Genomic DNA, 25,235 nt, shown 5'->3' on the forward strand with positions numbered 1-25,235 from the left:
AGCAGGCTGTGTGTGTGTGTGTGTGTGTGTGTGTGCTATGGCTGCAGCAGGCTGTGTGTGTGTGTGCTATGGCTGCAGCAGGCTGTGTGTGTGCTATGGCAGCAGCAGGCTCTGTGTGTGTGCTATGGCTGCAGCAGGCTGTGTGTGTGTGTGTGTCCTATGGCTGCAGCAGGCTGTGTGTGTGTGTGTGTATGCTATGGCTGCAGCAGGCTGTGTGTGTGTGTGCTATGGCTGCAGCAGGCTGTGTGTGTGTGTGTGTATGCTATGGCTGCAGCAGGCTGTGTGTGTGTGTGTGTGTGTGTATGCTATGGCTGCAGCAGGCTGTGTTTGTGTGCTATGGCTGCAGCAGGCTGTGTGTGTGTGTGTGCTATGGCTGCAGCAGGCTGTGTGTGTGTGTGTGTGTGTGTGTGTGTGTGTGCTATGGCTGCAGCAGGCTGTGTATGTGTGTATGCTATGGCTGCAGCAGGCTGTGTGTGTGTGCGCGCTATTGCTTGCCCCCACAGTGACCCTCAACATCACTATGTGTGACTCTTATCAGTATGGCTGACCCCTCTGTGTCACAGGGATTTGGCAGTGTTAGCAATGTTTCTTTGTGTATGGTGAATATTAGTTAGAAACATAGAAGACTGTCAGCAGGAAAAACCACCTGCTCCATCTAGTCTAGTTCTGAGTTGTTCAGGACATGGAGGCTGGAGACTGGCTGAATCCTCTGCACACACAGGAGAAGCTGCTTTATATACAGTATTCCTTTATTCACTCAGAAGTTGTAACAGGATTATGTAGGACATTAGGGAGAAGCTGCTAAACCAGTGTGATAAATAACTCTACTGGTATCTGACCGGCCATTTATGAAGAAGAAGGAGTCGGAGTCGGGAGTCAGAGTCGGTCCTGATAAAATTCAGGAGTCGGAGTTGGTCCTGATAAAATTCAGGATTTGGAGTCGGAGCTGCGGCTTACCGACTCCACAGCCCTGACACTAATTATGGAAAATGCACATATAGTGTGATTTGCCTCAATTTACTAGATCAGGCAGGCTTCAATTTCTCAAAAAAAAAAAAAAAATCATTACTCAGCAGAGACACAGAGCCTTAACCCCAAATCACAAAAAACCTGCAGATAGTGTACCCCAAGTCACTAAGGTATCCACTTACTCAGATGCCAGTAATCATCTGGCTAGGATTATTAGGAAAGAATGGCAGATGTTGGGTAGGGCCTTTCCACAGATTACTGAATTCTCCAAGAGTCCCAGAATGGCATATAGACGCCGATTGAATTTAAAGGACATACTGGTTAAGGCCGATGTTGGCCCTAGCAGTAGCAGCACACAAACATATATTGGCAAACCGAGGGGTGGCTGTTTTCCATGCCTGGTGTGTGCCAACTGTCCATACATGCTGAAGGGATCTGTTTTCAAACACCCATTGACACACAAAGAGTACAGAATACATGAACATCTTACGTGCCTAACAGATTTTGTAATATACGTCTTGACTTGCCCCTGCGGTTTGATATACGTGGGGGAAACCACCATGCAATGTAAGGCTAGAATCAGTAAGCACCGGTCCACCATCCGGACGGGACGTATGGACCTACCCGTCTCCATACATTTCACGGAAGCACAACATCAACTCCATGAATTTAAATTTCCCATTATTGATAGGATACCCTGTAGCAGACGTGGTGGGGATAGGGAAGCAGCACTGAAAAAAAGAGAACTCAAATGGATACACACTAAGGATAGCCTGGCACCACGAGGTCTGAATCTAGATTTCAGATTATAATATACCTCTCCCCCCTACCCCATGACTTGATCAGGTACATGGTCCCAGGATGGTGATGCATCACCACAGTCTTTTCCTACGCTAATGGCTAAGCGGGTAGATCTACACAGTGTCATTTATATGATCTATTGTATATATTTGTGAATACTCACCTTTCTTTTTTCTGTTCTACTTTGTAGAAATTGTATGGACAAGATCGTCATGAATTGATGAACATCGGCCCCATGATCCTGGATTTGACATGACTATGAGTTCGTTATAATCATATATTATATTCTCTTTGCATTCTTTCTCTTTTTTCTACATCCTGGGTTCCAGAATTTATATGAGTTTTTTTGAGCCACCAATAAATGTTATTGGATGGAGTATTTGTTTTTTGGGTCATTCATTGCAGGCTAGAATATGTGAACATATTAATCTACTGAGGAGGAATTTCTGTTAATATGATCAGCACCTGGGCCTTAAGCGGTATCTAGATTTTGAGTAATGCCTATACTTTGTAAGTGCTGTTTTTAGTTTACACAGCATAATTTGGGGAGGGCCCTGTCACGTCATCATGAGAGGGAGGACTCGGCCTTGTGCAGAGTCTCCCTCAAAATGATGCTGCGACTAAAAGTGATTCACATGCACGTAAGTGTATGGATCACTGGAAGCGTGAGGATGAGAGGTGCTATCTCCGAGTCTGTGTTTTTCTTTCTTTTTTATATGGGACGCAGTTCCTGACTCTGAACAATAGGGGTGCTATCCCCATTAACTGCTTTGGCCGCGGAGGTGGTGACCCTTAAAACTTACAACTAGGGGGCTATCCCCAGCATTCATCCTCCGTATGTTTTCTCATCTCCCACCATGAGTATTGGTGTATTAGAGGTGGTAGCGGACACAGTACCGCAATATGTATACTTTTGTTCACATAGATTTAGTCTGCAATCAATGGCTTTCTAGTTTCCCATATCTAAAATGGCACCCGGGATACTGGAACGCCACTGCGCATGCGCCGGTCACACACGGGTTGACGTGATGACGTGCTACGATGACGCTGACGCAGTGACGTTCTGAGTTCAGCGTTTGCTGTTTATGAACACGCCATGTTACAGGAACATGTGGTAAAGTATTTCATTGCTTTTCATTGTATATACACTATATATATTTTTGTATTATGGGTGATTTGAGACTTACAGGGACACGAAAGGTCTGATACTTTATATGAAATGTACATCACCGGACACTATGCACCACTAAAGAGATATGTACTAATGATAAGTACCACGCTATGATTACAATACTGTGTTTCTGTAATCTCTTATGAATTGATACACTGTAAAGTTAACTGATGTGTAATTGCTGTGAAGCACATATAAGAGTGGTTTGAACACTGTGTTAGTCACGCTTGAGAAAGGCTGAGAACCAGCCGAAACGTTGCGGGAGTAGGATGTGAATAAAGAAATCACGTGCTGTCTCCTTCTGAATTTGTTTGGATCACGACTGCCCAGTCTCTACCTGCAGGATCCAGCAGGGGGCACAGTATATGTAAAAATTTACATGTAATGGCCATTTCTGTGCTTTTGTGCCCAAAATTCAGCTACCTGATCAGGTTCGGTGGGAGAGAGAGAGCAGGGACCGCGATCGAGAAGCGTTCGCCCCTCTGCACGGGACAGGGCTGATACAACCAGCTGCAGTAACTGAGATCAGCCCAGTCCCGTGCAGCAGGGTGAACTCTTCTCTGTCGCGGTTCCCGCTGCCTCTCTTCCGCCGAACCTGATTACTGCAGCTAGAGAGAGGCAGTGGGGACCAACATAGTCGAGCGCTACACGGGAAGAGGCTGCTACTTGTTATGCGATCAGACGGCCAGGGGTGTTCCGGGGCTAGTTCAAGGACTAGGGGCTCCTGTAAAAGCAGGAGGCAAGCTGAGGAGGGGGGGGGGGGGTGCGTTCACTACACTGGGCAGGACTTCTGATGGGATCGGGTGGCCGGGGGGGGCGGGGGGCCGGGGGGCTTTGGGGGATGCACTATGGGTTTCTGTCAGGGTGAGGGGCAAGCTTGAGGGGGGGGGGGGGGCAGGTAGCTGAATTCTGGGCAGAAAAAGACAGGAATGGCCATTACATGTAATTTCTACACATACTGCGCCCCCTGCTGGATCCTGCAGGTATAGGCTGGGGAGTCGTGATGTCACATTTTTTTAAGCCTGCCTGACCTAGTAAATTGAGGGAAGTAGCACTACATGTGCATTTCCCATAATTAGTGTATATTAGGAATGTGTCTAACTTTTCTTACGTAATAACATATTAAAATAAAATTTTGGCCGGAGTTGTCCTTTAATTGCAAACCACACCTGAACTGGAGACAAGAGACATGCATATTCTGGAAGAAAGTGGCAATGTTTTTCAAATGCTCGATAATCCCTTAAAGAAAATGCAACATTCTCCTTGTACTTCCTCATTCATACTTAAAGGGGTAGTGCGGCGCTCAAAAATTATTCACAGAATAACACACATTACAAAGTTATACAACTTTGTAATGTATGTTATGTCTGTGAATCACCCCGTTCCCCGTGTCCCACCACCCCCGCCCGTGTACCCGGAAGTGTGTGGTGCATTATACATTACCTGATCTGTGTCTAGGGCCATCCGCCATCTTGTGCCAAACGTCATCTTCGGACGGACGGCCGAGTCGCGGCCGGCATTCGTGACAGTCGGAGCTGTTCCCTGGCCACCCGAAGAAGACGTCACTCGCTGAAGATTGGAGACGGGTGTCGGCACGTGACAGGTGAGTATAGCGCACCACACTTCCGGGTACACGGGTGGTGGGACACGGGGAAGGGGGCCATTCACAGACATAACATACATTACAAAGTTGTATAACTTTGTAATGTGTGTTAGTCTGTGAATAATTCTTTACCGCCGCACTGCTCGCTGTCTTTCTTACAAAAGAATGCTAGTGAACAAGGTATACATGAAGAGGCATATGCCCTATGGGCATGTGCCTACTGGTAAAACTACTTCTGCACTAGTCATTTGTGACAGTTTTTTAAATCAGTAGATAAGAAAAAACTTGACTAGAATGTTAACAAAATAAAACACATGTAGTTCAAGAGAACTGAGTAAAAACTGATCTTTGACTTATGGACATACTGGATGATTACAGAAATATGAGACATAAATTACCTTCAAAAGTCATAAAGATTCCATGTAGAAAATCTACAATATCTTTGGCTGCCATTCTCGGATCAAGACTGTGAAGACCAGCTTGGAATCGCTCCAAAGCAGCAGATACATGACATAACTTCAAAGCTGAAACACCAGCACGGTAGTAAGCCTGTAAGGCAAATAATAACATTTGCACCAGGTTCATTTACTGCAAATGAAGATCTTTAATGCCATAAGGAATGAATACAAAAGTATATTAGAAAAAGGAAATATTATACAATGAACACATTTAAGAAAAAAAAAAGTTACATTTTATTTTTACTGTGTGCATTACACAGTATAATACTTGGGAACAGACAGTACAGCACATGGATAGTACCAGCAAAAGTGCACAGGACAGCAGAAATCTAGGAACCCAACATGGTGATTCAGAGAAATGGTCATATGTCCCAGATTCCCCATGACAGTGGGAGCCACAGAACTTCCTCAATAATCAAAGTATTTGTTACTGACAATAAATTCTCTCTCATAGTTTTCATTGGAGGAATCAGGAAAACATGGGTATAGGCTGCTGCCACTAAGTGAAAAAAGACAGAAACTAAGTACGATATGCCCTCCCACTATCAATAAACTGACCAGTTTGTACTAGAATAGCAGAAGTCAAAGAGCAGTAAAAGAGGTTAACCACCAACTGGAGCTGAACCAGAACCTGAGAAACAAACAAAAAATGGATGGATGCTGTAGTCCCCAATGAAGACTTCAAGAACAAGATTTTATGGTAAGGAAAAAATCCTGTCCAAAAGCAGTCCCTGGTAAAAGAAAAGTTAACTGTCAGACAGAGAAGCCAAGTCAGGAGGGCAAGGCATTGCTGTTGACAGAATAAGAGTCTTATTACACGGAGCATTTTTTAACGATTAACAATAAACGATCACAAAAAAAGATTGTTTGTCGTTAACCTGAAATCGTTCACTATATTACACAGAACGATGGTTGTTCGTTACGGTCGTTACTAGGATCGTTATTGCGATCGTTTATTCCTTCTAATCCCAGCAAAACAATGAACAATGTGCAATTACACTGAACGCTTAGTGAAAAAATGCGGAACTTGAGCGAATGAACGTGGAATTACAGAGAACGATTAATGAACGATTTTAGGTTCAGATCTAAATCAAAGATCAATGACATACGAAGGATTTTTCGATCGTTGCCGGCAATTACACAGAGCGATTATCATTTAAATTTTAACAATATAATGATTTTTCGCACGATAATCGTCTCGTGTAATAGGGCCTTAAGAGTATGTTCACACTGAGCAAATAGGGTGGAATTCCGCGGTGGAAGAATTCTGCCTGCTTCAGTGTCAGACTGCATCTCTACGGGAGGACGCTCGCGCCATCCGCTCTCCGCTAAAAAAATCGACATGTCAATTCTTTCAGCGAAGAACGGAGGCGTGTGAGCCCTCCCATAGAGATGCAATCTGACACTGAAGCAGGCAAAATTCTGCCCCATTTGCTCAGTCTGAAACAAGTAGAAGGGGATAAATGTTTGGACAAAAAGAACAGGGATGAAGACCCAGTAGAGACTTAGCTACTAAAAGAGATGATAAACAACCAGAGGGTAGAGCTGACACAAGGAGGTGGATCCAATGGGTATCCAAGGAGCAGAGTCTAAGAAGTCCCTTGTTTTCACCAGAGCACGCCACAAAGTAGGATGGCAAACAAATGGATCACTGATCTCAGGGAGACCAGCCAAAGAAGACGTTGTCAGCTGCTGGTTAAAGCGCTAAATACAGTTAATTCCTATTCCCTATTTTCTCCATGGGAAACATTAATATGCAAAAAGGTCCGCAGAGCCTCAGTTACGACCCTCAAAACACGGGACTAGCCAGATATTCCTCTGGGGAAGGACCTAGTAAAGGGATGGCTCCTGTTTGCAGACCACCAAAACCACCATATTAAGTGGCCCCTTCAGTCAATATCCAACTCAATTATGAATCTGATGATGACCAGGAAAACACCTAAGACAGGTATCCATCCACAGACAGCCGTTTCGAGGTGTGTGTGTGGGGGGGGGGTTACAAGGCAAGATGGGCTCTGCTGCAGGAAATTTCCAGGTCATCAACCTCAGAGAAGATCCCATGGTGACCACCAACTGCATGGAATGAAGGAATACTGGAGCCCAGGACCGGACAAACTATTACTGCTGCCAAACCTCTATGTTACTTTGTGAAGAGGTGGAGCTGAGCAGAGAACCAGGGATGAAACAGAGATCCTAATTAAAGATGAGCGAATCTCGAGCATGCTCGAGTCGATCCCAACCCGAACTTTCGGCATTTGATTAGCGGCGGCTGCTGAAGTTGGATAAAGCCCTAAGGCTATCTAAAAAACATGGATATAGTCATTGGCTGTATCCATGTTTTTCAGACAACCTTAGAGCTTTATCCAAGTTCTGCAGCCCCCGCTAACCAAATACCGAACGTTCGGGTTCGGATCGACTCGAACCCGAACTCGGTTCGCTCATCTCTAATCCTAACAGCTAGAATGTCGCTGGGAAGCAAGGAAAGTGGCAAATAGCCAGGGAGCACAGACACAGTTGCTGACTGAAACAACTGAGCAGAGAGGTCTGGAGGTGAAGGCAATACATACCCACAGGTGATTAGCCTAGAATTTACTAGAACTTGTGTGTTGAATTAAATACAGGAGAACAAGTGTGTGTCTCACTAGAGACAGCCCAATCACACAAGAACACAGCTCAGTACAGAACAGGCTGCTAAGGCTGGTGAGAAGCAGGAAAATAGACAAAATGTTATGACAACAGCAGGTATGAGATAACGGGCATGACCGCGGACCAGGGGGGCGTGTCATGGCGTGTGCCATTACACACATTTGCCACATTAGACAGGTGCAACATGCTGCAGTGCAGGAAGAACAGATCCTGTGGGATATGGTCTTCTAAGAAGCAGGGAATTTCATGCAGGATACAGTCAGAGGAAAAGGAAAAGGGAAGGAAGGTGAAGAATCAAGCACTTGAGTCACTGGATGACCAATACTGGCAAGGTAGCACCTCTGGTAACTCAAGTGAATGACCCTAGGAGAACCAAGCGACCTGTTAGTCCAAGAGGGTGGGAGTCTCAAGAAAGCCTTCACATGGGGCAAAGGAACTGAAGGTTTCTAAAATATTTGGAGGGTGCAGCCTTTCCTTGCATTATGAAAGTTAGATGTCCAGGTAAAGAATCAAGTACTGTAAGAAACTGATCCCCTGGCCAAGAATGTATTCAGGATTGCCCTACTGGAATAACTGGAGGCTAGGATGACAGACTCAACTGAGAAAACTAAAGGAATGATGTCTAAAGTGACCACAACAAGGGTGATGCTGTTGGTGAAAGAAACAGGGAAATAAGGGAAGTGGGTAATCTAGTCACTCAACGAGAATTTCTTTAATTCAAAATTAGAAGAGGGCCCCAGACTGATGCAAAGAATGGGTTGCGGATTAAATAAACATATTACTGGAAAGAGAAACAAAAGTAATGGCACGTATAACTTTGCTTGTGTAGAAATAATGCGACTAGTTCAACAGTGCTGTGGAACCACAGCCTGAAAAACCTTTCTGCCAAAAGCCAGGTCTTGGTTTCTCTGCAGCTGAAGCCTGTAATGTTCGATAAATGTCTGGAGTGTTAACTATGTGGCAGCTTTACAAGTTTATTTAATCGAAGTGCACGCTTTTTCTGCCCATGTAGTACAATAGGCTTTAATTCCCAATGGTGAGAGGATTATCTGAGCTTGGTATGATTCTTAGATGACTCCCCTAATTAATCTAGCCAAATCAAACCTGAAAACCTACTTTCCTTTGTTCAAACAGGTTTTGACCTGTTTGTTCGTATTTAGAGAAGGCGACCAATTAAGATACAACACAATTTTAAATGATTAAAAAGATTATATAAATCTATAAAAGGATTATATACAGATAGTATATAAGAAATATAATAACCAGATGTTCTTAGTATGAGATTGCGTACACTTTTGCAAAGATAAGAATACAAAGGTTAAAGGGGTTAGTCACTTTATAGTAAAATTGCTCAGGGTACATTATTAGTAACTGTACTCACTGTATATACTGACAGCAGCTCCCTGTGTACCTCATAGAGATAATATCGGACTCCCCTCCTTCAGCCTGGGCTGCTCTGCTCTGTTGTTTTGGTTCATAAGACTGCTTACATGGTGAAGCATGTGACCATGCCCCGCCCCCAAGTGTCCACCACTGAGCCTGTATATGTCTATGGAGGACACAGGGGACAGGGCATGGTCACATGCTCCTCCATGTCGGCCATTTTATGGACTGAAACAAAACAGAGCAGGGCAGCACAGCCTTGTGAAGGGGAGTCTTATTTGAGCTCTATGAGGTACACAGGAAGCTGCTGTCAGTATATACATTGAGCACACTTACTAATACTTTGTACTGACCTATTTTACTATAAAGTAGCCAACCCCTTTAAGTACTTACAATATCACTAGTGCATAGTTACATCATCTGTCCTTCAAGTATCAGCAAAGCTGCAGGCGGCCAAAACCAAACATCAGCCGCAAATCGGCGCAGGACAGAGAAGAAATCATTACCAGGAACATATCGATACTTCATCTGTCAGAGAACTTCAACCGGGGAGAGGCTTCAAGCGATCTGACAGAGACCAAGTCCTGGACCTACACTATGGAAGCGTCCTTACCATAGGTCCAAACCTCTCTCCCAGATGGCTGCAGCTCTCAGGTTTTATACACAGTTAGAATCAATAACTTCATACACTTTAGTGCTGCACTGAGTTTAGAATACACTGGTCTCTGTCTTGTTTGTTTGTATTACCTCACATTAAAGAATAGAATGGCCAGTTCTAATCCTTAAGAGGACAATACTCAAACAATGGCACAATGCACAGATTAATCCTAAAGCAATGATATGAGGTTTTCTTGTTTAGATAGTACTATGCACTATGCTATATTCTGTTGAATCACTGAGACCGGTCAAATGTTCTGTTAGCTCTGCAAACTACCTCCACTGAATCAGTAAAAGCCTTCTTTCAACTTTTTGGATGACCTAGAAGTCTCATGTATACAGTCATCTGGGTCATCTATTAGTGAAGGACCTTTAAAGATGTGAAATGGAGACTATCCTATAGATGACACACAAAATGGCAGTTAATATACTTCAAATAGCCACAATTAGTCCTAGCATTACACCATTCGGATGTAAGGCGAGTCCTCCAATACCTGAGTGTGAAGTTTCGATTCTTGACGGAATGACGGAAATATTATGTCTTGTAACCTCTGAAAATCAGAGACCACCTTTTGTAGAAATGTAGGATCCATGCCGAGATTAATCCTGTTGTCATAAATTATATAGACCTTTAAAAACTTTATTAACTCTTGACATGACATATGTCTCATGACATACCCATACTTTATGTGGTCCCTAAGGGGGTATAGTGAGGAGCCACACCGCAGTCGAGGACTAGGGCCCGATCGCTGTGCCAGCTAATTAACCACTTAAATGTTGTTAAAACAGGATTCCCCCCCCCCCCCAACACACACACACACACACACACAAACAAACACACCCAAGGAACATAGATACTGTGTAAGTTACCTGTTCAATTTCCCTGCACAAATATTTTAATTGTTTCACAGCATACTGGTCAGGCTTGCTTCGAATGGAGATGCCCGGCTTGATCATAATTGTGGCACATTACCGAGGGAAGGGGATATCATTACACTGGGGGTGCTGGGCCCATCTCGGGTGCATAGAGTGGGAAAGTGTACATGAAGAATATCGAGAGCAGAAACCAGGCGGAGTTTTTAAAAATGGACAACACCACCAAGATCTCTGCACCAGCAAGGTGGGTGGGAGGGGAGGGGGGGTATGTTCATTCAGGAAATGGTTCATTCGCTTTAAGGGGTTAATATCCCAAGAAGGGTGTAAATTTCAAATTAATTCTTTGATATTCTAATCCATCTGTGTTCTGCCAGGATTGAATCACTAATGGTTGATACTTGTACTTGCACCTTGAGGGTGGCTGTTTTTAAACCCTTAGAAAATCCAGGATTAGTTGAATGTTGAACTGCAGGAAATTGAGGAACAGAATTCCTTCAACAGAAAAAAAAAAGTTTGCTACATTTTTAGATGGATAGCCGCAAATACTTTTTGCCTACTTTGTAGGAGTGTATTAATTACCTCCTCTGAGAGGTCACTGGTTCATAGAATGGACTTTTCAGGATCCAAGCACACAGGTGTAGTTTTGAAGATCCACCTGGAAAATCAGACCCTGATGAAGCAGCTCTATAGAAATTGGAAGGTTGATAGTCCAAACCACCCCCCTCCTGGGCCAAAAGGACAAACAAATAGGACATTGGAATGCTATTGCATCTTTAAGAGGAGAGGAGAGGGGAGGAGAGAAATGTTCTGTATTTCTAGTCTATATTATTTAGCGTTTTTAGCATGGCTGAACTGACCCCATGGTGTCACTTTGCTGGCCGGTGGAGACCTAGGGCTAACAACCTCTCTGTATTATGAGCTATGCCCTAGTGACATTTGGGTAAGATCAGAGTGGGTCTATATAAGCTTCTGTGACCTGAATCCATTGACCTAAAAAAGAAAAGCATAACTAGCTAAAACACATAAGGAAGATATAAACTGGTATGGAGAAATCAGACTTGTGTCTGCCTTCCACTAACCCTAAACTTAACACAAAACTGGTAAGCTCAGTGCCAGTGGGCAGGTACATACTGCTCAGGAGACACTTCTCTTTTTTCACTTCATGTAAGCCCCTACTAGTGGCAGCAGCCTATGCTAGGGCTGGGCGGTATACCGTGAAAATACCGATACCGTCACTGGCGTCGGTTAACCGAGCTCAACTTTGCCAGGACGGTATCTGCGGTATTTTCACTTTCATCTCCCTGTCTGAGCCCTGATCCCTGCACAGGTTGGAGGATGTCTGTGTACTGTGTATGCAGGGACGCACAGACAACACATAGGAGACTGCCACTGTGTGTCAGAGCGCCCCGCATCACCCGCCCGGCACAGCACAACAAAGCCGCCACCCGTCCGTCCCCGCATCCCCCAACCTCCTGGCGTGTCAGAGCGCGCCCCGCATCACTTGCCCGGCACAGCACAATGGAGCCGCTACCCGCCCGTCCCCGCATCCCCCAACCTCCTGGCGTGTCAGCGCGCCCCGTGTCACCCGTCTGGCACTGTACACCGCCCCTGCTCGTCTCAGCCAGTTCCCGCGGCCAGCACATGCCTCTCTCAGCGGCCCGGCACAGCACAGCGGAGCCGCCACCTGCACGTCCCAGCGCCCCCGCCACATGCCCGGCCTGTCAGAGCATCACGGCCAGCCCCCTATGTGCTGTCTGTGCGTCCCTGCACACACAGCACACAAGACTTTCTCTAACCTGTTCAGCAACCCATGAGAAAAAGAGCAACGTTTCTGACCACAACCGTGGTCTTTTCTCAAGCCAAATAACATTTGGCTTGAGAGAAGACCACGATTGTGGTCAGAAACGTCGCTGTTTTCGACATAAATAAAAAAAGGTGTAGATTTATTCACAAAGCAATTGGAATCTCTTCTAGAGATAGAAGAGATAGATAGATAGATCTATCTATCTCTCTTCTATCTATCTATCCATCCATCTCCTATCTATCTATCTCCTATCTATCTATCCATCTATCTATCTATCTATCCATCTCCTATCTATCTATCTATCTATCCATCTCCTATCTATCTATCTATCTATCTATCCATCTCCTATCTATCTATCTATCTATCTCTCTTCTATCTCTCTATCTCTCTTCTATCTATCTATCTATAAATCGATACTCCGCAGCACTCCAGGTAAGTTGAAAACGTGAGGTGAATTTATTGCATCACAAAAAACGAAACACAGCAACCAAGTAAAGGTGACACGACGTTTCAGCGTCCACATACGCCATTTTCAAGTGTATGTGGACGCCGAAACGTCATGTCACCTTTACTTGGTTGCTGTGTTTCGTTTTTTGTGATGCAATAAATTCACCTCACGTTTTCAACTTACCTGGAGTGCTGCGGAGTATCGATTTATAGCTGAATTGGGCCCATGGTCTCGGTCCGGTCTGCTGGCACCTATCTTCTTCCATCTCCTATCTATCCATCTCCTATCTATCAGTCTGTCTATCTCCTTCCTATCTATCTATTATCTATTGATCAATCAAGGAGATAGATAGATAGGAGATAGATAGGAGATAGATAGATAGATAGATAGATAGATAGATAGATAGATAGATAGATAGGAGATAGATAGATAGATAGATAGATAGATAGATAGATAGATAGATAGATAGATAATAGATACATAGGAGATAGATAGATTGGTATGGCCAAGTGGGTGTGGCTTGTAAAAGGGAGTGTGGCTTACAAAGGGGGCGTGTCATAGTTATCGTCCAATTATCGTTACCGCAGCTACATATGTGATAAACCGCGATATTGATTTAGGCCAATATCGCCCAGCCTTAGCCTATGCCCATGGTTTCTACTGTGCCTTAGTATGATGCCTGAGAAATTACATCAAATTCTCAGTCTCAATCCCTCAAATCCACTAATATTTTTCTTTGTTAACACCCAGAGTTTTGCTGATATTAATCCAATAATACAGTTGCCCCAAAGAGATCGTCACAAAACTTACAAAACAATTGTCACTGATATCTAATTACAAGTAAAGTACACTTTTACTCTTTCTTTCCTGGTCGGTTTGGACAATATAAAGCAAAAGATAGTGTTGTACTATGTTAGCCACAAAAATCCATCTAGTGGTAAAAACTTTTAAGAAATACTTTCACCATGGTACCTTGTTTTAAGAGTAATTTGGATTGAGAGCATTTTGCAAGAAGAACTCACAGGTTTTCAAAATTGTGGCTTGGTTTAAGAGCATTGCTTTGGTTTAAGAGCTCCCTGTAGGAGTGGGTGAGGGGCATGGTCTGCATAGCGGGGTCTACAGCACTGTACTCCGATCTAGGAAGTCTCCCTCATCTTCCAAATCATAGCAGATCCATAGTAGATGCGGGGTTGGCGGTCGCTGACCGACACGGTGTGGAGTTAGCGTAAGGACCCGTGTGGACCAGAGGACCTGCGCGGTGGTACACGGGGCAATATGCCTTGATCAATTCATATACAGACACTCTGGTGTTGATTTTTAATATAGGCCTAGCGGTATTAGTATTAGCCATAGATGGGATGTGCAGCCGTTCCATTCTCTCCAGTTCGTGTTTCACAGTTCTCCCTCTCTGAACAGCTCACACTCCTTTATAAGACCCACATGACCAAAATTAGCAGGATATGCCTGAGCTCACATGTCCGGACCTTATGTCTTCCCCATTCTGTGAGAGCAGCAATGGTAAGTGTAATACCATATCCATGCTTGTGTCGTTTGGGGGCAGCCTTCCCCACCGGTGGTGCTGGCCGGGTTTTGGTGGGGCATTTTGGGTCTGGTCCTGTGACATTGGGGTTGCAGGGCCATTCCATGGCCTCCCTTCCCTGCACGTGCACGCTTTGCGGAGTTGGCGGTCGCTGACCGACACGGTGTGGAGTTAGCGTAGGGACCAGTGTGGACCAGAGGACCTGCGCGGTGGTACTCGGGGCAATATGGCTTGATCAATTCATATACAGACAATCTGGTGTTGATTTTTAATATAGGCCTAGCGGCATTAGTATCAGCCATAGATGGGATGTGCAGCCGTTCCATTCTCTCCAGTTCCTGCTGCCACAATGTGCCTGCACTCCCATTCCGCCATTCACACTGCTGTATAGAGAGGTTTCTGAAAATGTGCTCCTGCACAGCTCTGTGATTCTCACTTCCTGATTGGTCCATCCTGAACACACGCCCCTTCCCTATTGTGGTCATGTGACCACACAGACCTCTGACAGCAGTCCTGCTACTCTATTCTAGCCTGTTGTACTACGCTACTGCATTATGGGGATCTGCTGTTCCATCCTGTATCTACAAATCGCTGCTGTTTTTCCTGTTTTATTCACTTATTATAAATTATACTTCAAATGCTACAGTAACTTATAATATCACACATTCAGCTGTTTTTAAATATTTGTTTCATTAATTTTACATGTTATTCAGAATAAAAAATTACTTTTGAGGTGTGGAACCAATTGTCTACATTTCAGTGATTTCTTATGGGAAAATTTGCTTTGGTTTAAGAGATATATGATAAGCAAAAGCAATTCTCTCCAGATCACTAAAATTCAATATTCGTAAATTTTCTAAAATGCAAACACGTTTCGGGCTAACTCGCCCTTAATCATGGCTGTTCTGCCGGGTCATCTAAGACTCCACAGATAAAAAGGCCATCGATTAGCATAGGGTGGGAAACAATCACTTTTTCTTCCCCACAGTAATAAACAGAAAGGCAGCGTGCATGTCCACACCGCGTCTGCCGTGCACTGATTGGCTGATGAGGAGCGAGGGGAGCCGGGAGCTTCACACAGCCGCTGCGCCGAGCAGATAATGTATGCTTCAGGCCAGGGCTGCGGGCGGCCGGGAGTTAAAGGGGCCAGGTCACATATCTGCAGCAGAATGAGAATTCTGCTGCGGGTATGTGACCCCATAGGCCTTCCCTATGCCAGAATCCGCAAATCCGGTACATGTTAAGGCACACTAAAACTTGTTTGCATCCTCTTTCTCCTCTAAAATCGCTTTATTTCATTAGTAAAAAGTGTCGAAAAGGTAGGGCTTCATGAGAGTTGGGCTCTCTCCCCAGCCAGGAGATGGGGTCCAACTGCCGTGAAGCCCCGCCCAGATTACACTGTTAACCAATTAAATGAAGTGAGAGTAAACGGTGTTACAGTATGACTTTAAGGTCCTTTTACATTAAAAGATTTAGTGGCCACAAACAAGCGCCGATCAGTGAGATCAGCGTTTGTTTACAGTGCCTTTACATGGCACAAAAAATTGAGTGGCTAGGCTGTACAAAGTACTTGTGTATTATATATATTTATGCTGTCAGATTCAGGATCACAAGCAGTGCATACTTACCTTCTCCGCTCGTTGTGATCTGGCATACTGCTCTACCATCTCTCCTTTTCTGTATGTTCAAGCCGCCTAAAATATTAGTGGATTTGAGGGATTGAGACTGAGAATTTGATGTAATTTCTCAGGCATCATACTAAGGCACAGTAAATACCATGGGCATAGGCTACTGCCACTAGTAGCTGTATGTAGCTAGGTGAGCTGTATGTAGCTAGGGATAGCGGCAGTTAGGTAGAAGCACCACGGCTGTTGGTGCTAAATTAGTGAACCTACGTTCTATCAACAAGATTTAGGACACGGTAGCGGACGATAAGCACAAAACTTGCCTGCTACCAAAGCCACCGTGCAATTTGCCAATCTCTCTCGTTATTCCACGCTGAGAGATGCACACTTTCCAGCCGGGATCGTGCTGAATGGCTCAGTAAATGCGATTTGTCATACGCATTCCTAAAACTCACACCATGCTAGTTCCCCTAGTCTAAATTAAAATGCACCGTTTGCCTGAACTGACATGTTTCACCAGCACCTCGTTGGCTTTCTCAAAGTGATTGGCAATGTTGAAAATACATCTTACCACGATTTTTGATGCCAAACTATCCTGCTGGGGCTTCACTTCTACTCACTATTGATCTATGGACCTAACTAACTGCCTACTCCATGTTATCTCCGCCACCTTCCATCCTCCGGGTACTGACCCAGTATGTTTGTCCATGTTCTTCTGCAGGGTTCAGGGAGTAATTCTGGGTCTAATTTGGGCTTTATTTTATACCTGACCATTACACAAACACGTCACTGGCATGACATTATGTTGTACTTTATTCAGGCTTTTGGAATTCCCCCCAAATTATTTTTGCATTAATACTTTACCCACCCGTAGCTTTCCATCTTTCCAATATAAAGTTATTATGGATTCTGCATAGTTTTGCTGTTATCTAGATGCACTCACCCCCACCGAATGCATAGAATCATCAAATCTCAGTCCGGCCCGCACTCTCCGAGACGGCATCACGTGTCCTCCATCTCTTCAATGGGCTGGGTTAGCGCTTCTAACCCAGTCCACTGAAGCGAGGGAGGACACTGAGACAGTGACAGCTGCTGATCAGTGGACCCCCCCCAATCTTACCACCCGGTGACTGCCCGCGACACGTTCAGCCCCCCACCCCCCACCGCATCTCATCTCCCGATGCCCGCCCGCCGGCATGTCCAGACACCCCCCCCCCCATCTAACCTCCCGCCGCCGGCCTGCCGGCATGTTCACCATCGGCAATGGCTAGAAAGATGGGAGACAGCTCAAAATACTCAGGGGGGCTTGGTGAGTAGGACCAGCTAGGTTTGGTGGCATTACATTTTGTTAGCTCTTGGGGGGAATAGCCCTTTAGCTAATAAAACAAACATAATCGGTAGGAGTATTTTAAACTTTATTAGTTGCCTTTTGCCATTTTAGACTAGGAAATGTGTGAGATTAGAAACATTCCATCCTTTGATGTGCCTTTTGGCCATTCTATGGATTGAACATAGGCACTGTATAAAAGTTGAAGGCTCATTTTGCCTGCTAAAATTAGGAAAACTTATGGGTACAAAGTTCATTACAAAGAAAGTTCATTAACAAAGAAAAAATCTTACCTTAGCATAAGATGGGTACAAATTAATACTCATCTCTGCAGACTCCGCTGCCTCTCTCCATCTTTGAAGTTTGAATAAAGCATTGGCGCGGTTGTTCCAAAGCACAGCCAATTCTTTTGCAAAATTTCTAAAAGAAAACAAACATTTGCTATAACAAGATAAATTGTAGACAAATGCTGTGACTCATTTTATTGGAATGATATGCACTTTCATTTCTGTCCCTGAACACCAGGATCGGCTGAGAGCAGAGGTACCGACTGTTTTTCTCTGCGTGTTCTAGATAGAACACGATAATTTGTCCCTTCTGGCTTCTTAAAGGGAACCAATCACTTAAAAAGCAGCTAAAACGCTATGGGAATGTGCTGTAGCAGCACCCAGCACACTTCCCAAACCTGCTTCTACACCCCCCGTCCCTGGAGTGTACAGCCCGAAAACTTACTTTATAAAGTTGGCGCCCTGTATGTAAATTACCCTCAAGTAGTCACGGTGGGCGGTGAGCTGCGGCAAGTAGTCACGGTCCCTGGGCGTTTCGGAGCACTAATCACACCCCTCTGGGCGTGATAAGCCTGCATAATTGTGGCCACGTCACCGAGAGGCGTGCTGTCCCTAACGTCAGCACGCCTACGTTCTTTCTGTGCCGCTCATGCGCAGTACAGCGGGTCCGGTCCACGCTGTACTGCGCAGGTGTAAAATAGCCTCGAACTCATTGCCGGACCTTCAGCAATGAGTTTGAGGCTTTCTGCAACTTCGCAGTACGGCGCGGACCGGACCCGCTGTACTGAGCATGAGCGGCACAGAAAGAACGTAGTCGTGCTGACGTTAGGGACAGCACGCCTCTCTGTGACGTCGCCACAATTATGCAGGCTAATCACGCCCAGAGGGGCGTGATTACCCCTCCGGAACGCCCAGGGACCGTGACTACTTACCGCAGCTCACTGTCCACCGTGACTACTTGGGGGTAATTTACATACAGGGCGCCAACAAAAAGTTTTTGGGCTGTATACTCCAGGGACGGGGGGTGTAGAAGCAGGTTTGGGAAATGTGCTGGGTGCTGCTACAGCACATTCCCATAGCGTTATAGCCGTTTTTTAAGTGATTGGTTCCCTTTAAAGCTGTCCATTATGTATATGGCATCATAAATATACTTTCTGCCTAGAGTTAAATGTCCTAAGAAATGTCAAAAATTTGATCAGGAGGGGACTGGGTGTTCAGACCTTCAGGGATAATTATCTGGGTGAAGCCTTCTCCCACGTGCTTCACTCCCCGGATCACTGCCCATCAAGAAATGAAGGGCTTACCCAAGCTTTTCCAACACCAACTGATAAAAATTTTGATAAGTCTCAAGAGCTTGTCAAGAGTTTTCAAAGAGACAGGGAAACTTCAAGGCTAGCTATGACAGATCTATTACACATGGGGAACTGCTGAGATTACCTGCCAGTGGAGAAGAGTGCAGGACCATAAAGTCGACGCATATATTACTAAGGCATTTTTTTTGTCAGGTGATTCATGTACTTTCAGGCCGGGTTCACACAGCGTAAGACCATCCCTGTAGTACCTGCCAGATGAACTTCATTTGTGAATTTCCATTGTGTGCTATGGTGAATGGAGCCACACTTTCCATTGGTTGAACTGACAGTTCTGTGCGGTCGCTATTCAATGGATAGTGGCCGCACAAAACTGACATGTGAGTTTTCGCTGCGGACGCTAGCGATCCTGGCCGTAGTGTATATACTATAAATTTTCTATTAATCATGGCAGTTGTTGCAAATCGGCAACAATGGCCGTTATTAATAGAAAATTTTCGATGTGTGAACTTAGCCTCAGAGTGGAAACTTCCCTTGACACTATTATAGGATCATTTTGTAGCCATTTTTATCAGACTTTCAATGTTTTGTGTGCAATTCTATGTGGTAAGCACAATATTATCAGTGGATCAACAAAGATCTTATTTCTGAGCTGGCAGTAATGTGGTACTTTCTACACACTATTGAATGGGTGCCACAGTGTAGGATATCAGCTAGTTGACACCGTTTTACAGTAAGCACTTAAAATTGAAACTTTTCAGAAGCATAATTAGGTTTCAGAATTCAAAAAACACAGATATACAGACAATGGAGCTGGTTTTTGGAGGGAGGCCAGGATAAACATGGTGAGGCTAAGATGGCATGCCTACATCTGAAAAACAAATTGCTGTGTTATGTGCTCCTACATTTGATGATCACATGTAGACATGTCTAGCATAGGTAGTTACAGCATGGAAAGAGTTGATGTCATATCTATATAAAACAACAACTCTGAACAAGATAAACAGACCACAATACATGCAATTGAAGGCTGTGTTCACACACAGCAGTACTATCATGTTACTGCAGCATTTTCACAGAAATTGCAACAGTACTGAAAAATTGTTTTTTGCAGAATTAGAACTTATATTTCTTGCCTGTGCTCTACAATGTGATTGGAAGCGCCATGGTGTCAGACTGCTTATGACCAGGAAACACTTGCCAAATCAAGTTTTGCCAGCTGCTGCTCATAAAGCACAATCTAAAAAAAGTTTTGCGTTTTTGCAAAGCATTTTTTCTACTGACACTATGTAGATATTCTCATCCAATAAACATATCCAGAAACCTGTGGTGAGATACAATGCTTTCTGCATATGTTTATTGGATAACAATATCTATATAATGTCTATATCTATATTTATTCTATATACTTTTTTTTGTAGATTTTTATCAGTAAAAATATTTAGAAGATCTTGAAGATACCCTCTACATGCCACTGGGACTCGCATGGCTCCATATTTATGTTCTTTATATATTTTTTTATATTTTTAGTTTCGGGCACCTGGGTATTGTGAAAGTAATTCTTTTCGAGCAACCAATTAAAACTGTCTGGAGACAGATTTTCAGATGATGTCTTTTTCGCGTAGCTTGATGTAATAGCAACCATATATAGTGCCCTTTGGCATTATGCTATGATACCTATAAGCTCTATGCCAAATGAAGTGGTCAAACTTATCCTGCCAGCTCAAGCAAACACGGACACGTCACCAGTAGGGGGGAGTCTTGGCCTTGAGCAGAGATCCCCCTGGTGGTGTGATACGGAAAATGTGGATGCCCTCACAAAAGTGGGGGCGTCATTGGCTCTGTGAGGTTGTCAGTGTAGCTTGTGGCAGATGTGGCTTAAGCCATCAGTATGTAGATAGAATGTGATAGATGTGTGACTTAATCCAGATATTCCTCTGGTGCTCTATCTATAATTGATATCGTGTTTTACACCATCCATAATTTTTTTTTACTTGCACAACAGTTGAGTAAGGATAAGGTATCCCTATTTCCTTCTTTGTGTACAATAGCCGAGTAGGGATATGATATCTCCATTAAGTAGGAGGAGGCCGCAAGGATAACAGTTCGGGTGACTGGGGCAGAGGGGATAGCGTCGCTGCGGGTGCTGGAACTGTACAGCGGGATCGATCCTACTGTACAGCTCCAGTAACTGCAGTGAACCTATCACCTCTGCCCCAGTCACCCAAACTCAGTTGTCCATGCAGCCTTCTCCTACTTAAGAGACCGGGGACCTCCGTGTGCTGTCAATAGGGGAGCTCGTCCGACACCTCGCCACGCCGCACGCAGGCCCGTACCTCTGCCACACGACCAACCCCGTACCTCCGCTGCGCCGCCAGCCCGTACCTCCGCCGTGCTGCCAGCAATGATTTTTTTGTAAAAATTTACAAATTTATAATTTTCACAAAAAATCTAATCGTTTTTCAAATTCTGGGCGAATTATCTGCCAAAGATTTGAGGCCAAAGCTAGGAACGGATTTGAAAAGAGAAGAAATCTCAGGCTTTATTTTATGACCTGATCTCTGTTTATAGTCTTTTTCTGGCTTTGGCTTCAAATCTTTGGCAGATAATCTTTCTGTGTAAATGGACACTAAGTTGCACAAGTATTATTAGAAGACGCATCCCACCTTTAGTGCAATTAACCAAGAAAAAGAATAACCCAGCAGTTTGGCATGCCCAAATGACTTGCAAAGGGGGTGTGGCTTATAAAAGGGGCTGGTATAATAATCATTCAATAATCATAACAGGTTACATATTAAATTAATCGTGATGCTATAATCGCCCAGCCCTAGTGATAACATTATATTAGTAAGTTATATGTCTTGGGGCGATTTATATAAATACAATTTTCTGATACTGGAGTATCCCTTTAATATGCTTACAATTATATTGATAAACAAATATACAAACAAGAACAATCAATCACAATTTGTCACTTACCTAACCATGACAGGCTCTTCGAAAAAATGTATAGCAAGTTGGTATTTCTCAATAGCTTGCCTATAATGGCCAGCTTTGTACAGTTCATTTCCTTCATTTTTTAACCAGTCTGCACATGCTAAACGATCCATCCTGTTAAATAAATGAACAGTTTTAACTGCCTCTATGCACATTAATTAGTTGTATATCCAAAAGTAAGGCACCACTACATGGTCTTATGTAGGAATGTAGCATTGCAAATGAAAGCAAATCAGTGAGATTGTTTGCAGAGCCTTGAAGGGGTAGTTAACCAAAAAAAGATTTCTTTCAAAACAACTGGTGCCAGAGATTTGTAATGTACTTCTTTTAAAAAAAATTCCAAGTCTTCCAGTACTTATCAGCTGTTGTATGTCCTGCAGGAAGTTGTGTACATTTTTCCAATCTTTTCCAAAGCTCAGGCACCAGTTGATTTGAAAGAAAGACTTTTTGGGAGAACTACGTTTTTGCGTAAATTTTCCCATGTTGCAGCAAATTGCACAATTTTGGTGGAACTGCAACAAAACTGTACCAATTTTACCAAATTTGCAGCCAAATAGCAGGAAAATCACCACAAAAATGGGGGAAAAAACGTTATTAATTGTGGGGATATCACATTATAGTCAGCCGCACATTGCTGTTTACATAGAATGTACCATGGACTAGAGATGATTTTAAAGGGTTTTTGAGGGTTTTCCTGCACGCACTATTCAGTGAAAAGAGCAAGAAGCAATGGCAATCTGTTACTGCAGCTTAGCTGTGGTTCACTTGCATGGGTCATGAGCTGCAGTTATAGGTTGCAACTGCTACAGACAGGCCCCCTTCAATATATAGTGTAGGCAACAAACAGCTGATCTGATCTGATCTATTTAGCATAGAAAATCCATTTAAATCATGGCTAGTCAGTTGCACATCTTCCTATGCACTTTGGCATTTGTTAATCTTTAGGGTAGAAACACACACCGGATCCACAGCGCATTTCACGATGCGAATTTGCAGCTACATCCGCTGCGGATCCCTTGCCTGTCCTCTCTAATGAGATTACGTACTCGCAGCAGGATTGACATCATCTTTCTATTTGCTGTCTTTTTACTCTCCCCCTCCCATCTCACTCCTGAGCCCTTTATAGGTTTTCTCTTGTACTCTTATCTTTCAGCTGGCTACCATAAAAAAGGCAGATCAGTGGTTGTTAAGAGGCTAACTCACTATTTTGATATAGCACAGCAAATAACTTAAAAAAGGCAGGTTTTTTTTGTGGTATTTCTTTCTAAAAAAATGTCATGTATGAAAGGGCCTTTAGGCAAAATCATATGTAAAATACAGGTTCGCTGATGTGTTTTGAAATATACTTTTCACAGCAACATCCATTTCCTTTTTGTCATTCTGCAGCCTCACCTATCAAAATAAGAAAGTTCTAAGTTTGCTCCCAAACACTTGTAACTTCCTGCCCAAACTGCACATGAATAAGACAAGGCTTCTCCTGGGAGAGAAGTAACAGCAGGATGACTCCGATAAATGTAGGCATAACCAATACTGGCCATCTTATACACTGTCATTAGTCACACATGCTCAGTAGCCCAGTCTCATCACCAGGATCCTCATATGCCTGTTCTACACACCAGCCAATAGGAATGTGTGTACTTGAAGAGGCTTGTTCCCACCAGCAATGAACACAGTGCTGTGGATGTACTGATATAGAATCAAAGCAAAACTGCAAATTCCAGCAGCACAGTCCAAAATGGAGAAGATGAAGGTGGGTGCACGCCTCACCAAACTGAAAATATGCAAAGACAGGCACTCTTAGCTGTAAAAAATGTAATATATCATAGATAATGCAAAATTAAGCAATTTTATCAATGCTTTTCAGTTGGAGACAGCGCTGCAGAACCGATTCAACTTGGCACCACTGCATCCTATCCTCGCTCCCCTCACCAAAAAAAAAGGAAGTGAGAGGTGATGCATCAGTGCCAATCGCAATATAGAGAATGTGGGAATACTACGTTAAGGGTGGGTTCACACATAACGTATCCACAGCAGATTTCACACTGTGAGTTTGCAGCAAAATTCGCTGCGGATACCTTCATAGTCACTTCAATGAGATTACATTACTGACTGTATTACACTGCAAGACCCACCAGGCATAAAGGGGTTATCCAGCAAAAATATTTTTCTTTCAAATCAACTGGTTTCAGAAAGTTACATAGATTTGTAATTTACTTCTATTTAAAAATCTCAAGTCTTCCAGTACTTATCAGGTGCTGTATGTCCTACAGGAAATGTTTTCTTTTCTGTCTGACACAGTGCTCTCTTCTGCCACCCCTGTCCAAGACAGGAACTGTCCAGAGCAGTAGCAAATCCCCATAGAAAACCTCTCCTGCTGTGGACAGTTCCTGTCTCAGACAGAGATGTCAGCAGAGCGCATTGTGTCAGACTGGAAACCGTTGCTGTTGTTTGGCCACAAAATGACCGCTGGGCAAAAAAATAATAATGTGTGGTTGTGGGTGTATCAACAGATGCCAACAAGTTAGATGAATAACCACACAGCAGATTAACAGGATCTATAAATATAATGTGAAGTACAATGTGAGGCAGCAGGAGTAATAACATAACACAATTACCTTTTCTTCACACAATAACAGGAGTCAGAGAGAATAAGAACAGCAGCGGTCTGGTCCTTTCCACTAACAAAGCAGTCACTGCAAAGTCTCTCTTCACCTACTCCTATAAAACCAGCTTTCAGGACCAGCCTTCTGATGTCAAAGCAGGGAATTCACTACAAAGTTTCAGTTTCATTTTCTTGCAAAACAGAAGATTCTGTTCTCAAGTTACACTTGCAACAGGCAATCATATTAACCTATACATGACTACATTCAGTTCATTGAATAGGATTTCACTGCCTGCACTCTTTACTAAGGGTACAAACACACGTACTGGATCCACAGCATATTCCTCGCTGCAAATTAGCGGCGAAGTCTGCAACAGATCCCTTGTCTGTTTCTATGAGAACATCGAAAAATTGATTTGTTTTTGGGGTCTTAGTTCTGTATTTTGTGGTTGTACTTCCTGGTTGAGCAGTTGCTCAGTACTTCAAGTTCCAGAATGCTTTGCTATTCCTCAACTGTTCGTCACAGTCCTCCTCTCTGCCCTACAGCGTGCTGTGTGGTGTTACAGGTAGAGAATACAGTGTGCTGTGTGGTGTTACAGATAGAGAATACAGTGTGCTGTGTGGTGTTACAGGTAGAGAATACAGCCCTGTGTGATGTTACAGGTAGAGAATATAGCGTGCTGTGTGGTGTTACAGGTAGAGAATACAGTGTGCTGTGTGGTGTTACAGGT

The 25,235-nt window shown here is 43.8% G+C and overlaps 1 protein-coding gene across 4 annotated transcripts in view; it reads right to left on the reverse strand.

The window, feature by feature from the left end:
• Positions 1-25,235, reverse strand: part of TRANK1 (tetratricopeptide repeat and ankyrin repeat containing 1) — a 154,809-nt gene that overhangs the window by 109,948 nt on the left and 19,626 nt on the right. For 3 of the 4 annotated variants that reach the window (XM_069958475.1, XM_069958476.1, XM_069958473.1), the window contains exons 1-4: positions 24,518-24,584; positions 21,885-22,016; positions 17,602-17,728; positions 4,943-5,093 (exon numbers count right to left, since the gene is read on the reverse strand). In XM_069958475.1, coding sequence (XP_069814576.1) covers positions 4,943-5,093; positions 17,602-17,728; positions 21,885-22,015 — 409 coding nt within the window. In that variant the 5' untranslated portion in view covers position 22,016; positions 24,518-24,584. Of the gene's footprint in view, positions 1-4,942; positions 5,094-17,601; positions 17,729-21,884; positions 22,017-24,517; positions 24,585-25,235 lie in introns of those variants that run through there. The other variant, XM_069958474.1, reaches the window with a different exon arrangement.

Source organism: Dendropsophus ebraccatus, chromosome 2 (assembly GCF_027789765.1).
Source record: "Dendropsophus ebraccatus isolate aDenEbr1 chromosome 2, aDenEbr1.pat, whole genome shotgun sequence".
In the NCBI taxonomy this organism is placed as follows: domain Eukaryota; kingdom Metazoa; phylum Chordata; class Amphibia; order Anura; family Hylidae; genus Dendropsophus; species Dendropsophus ebraccatus.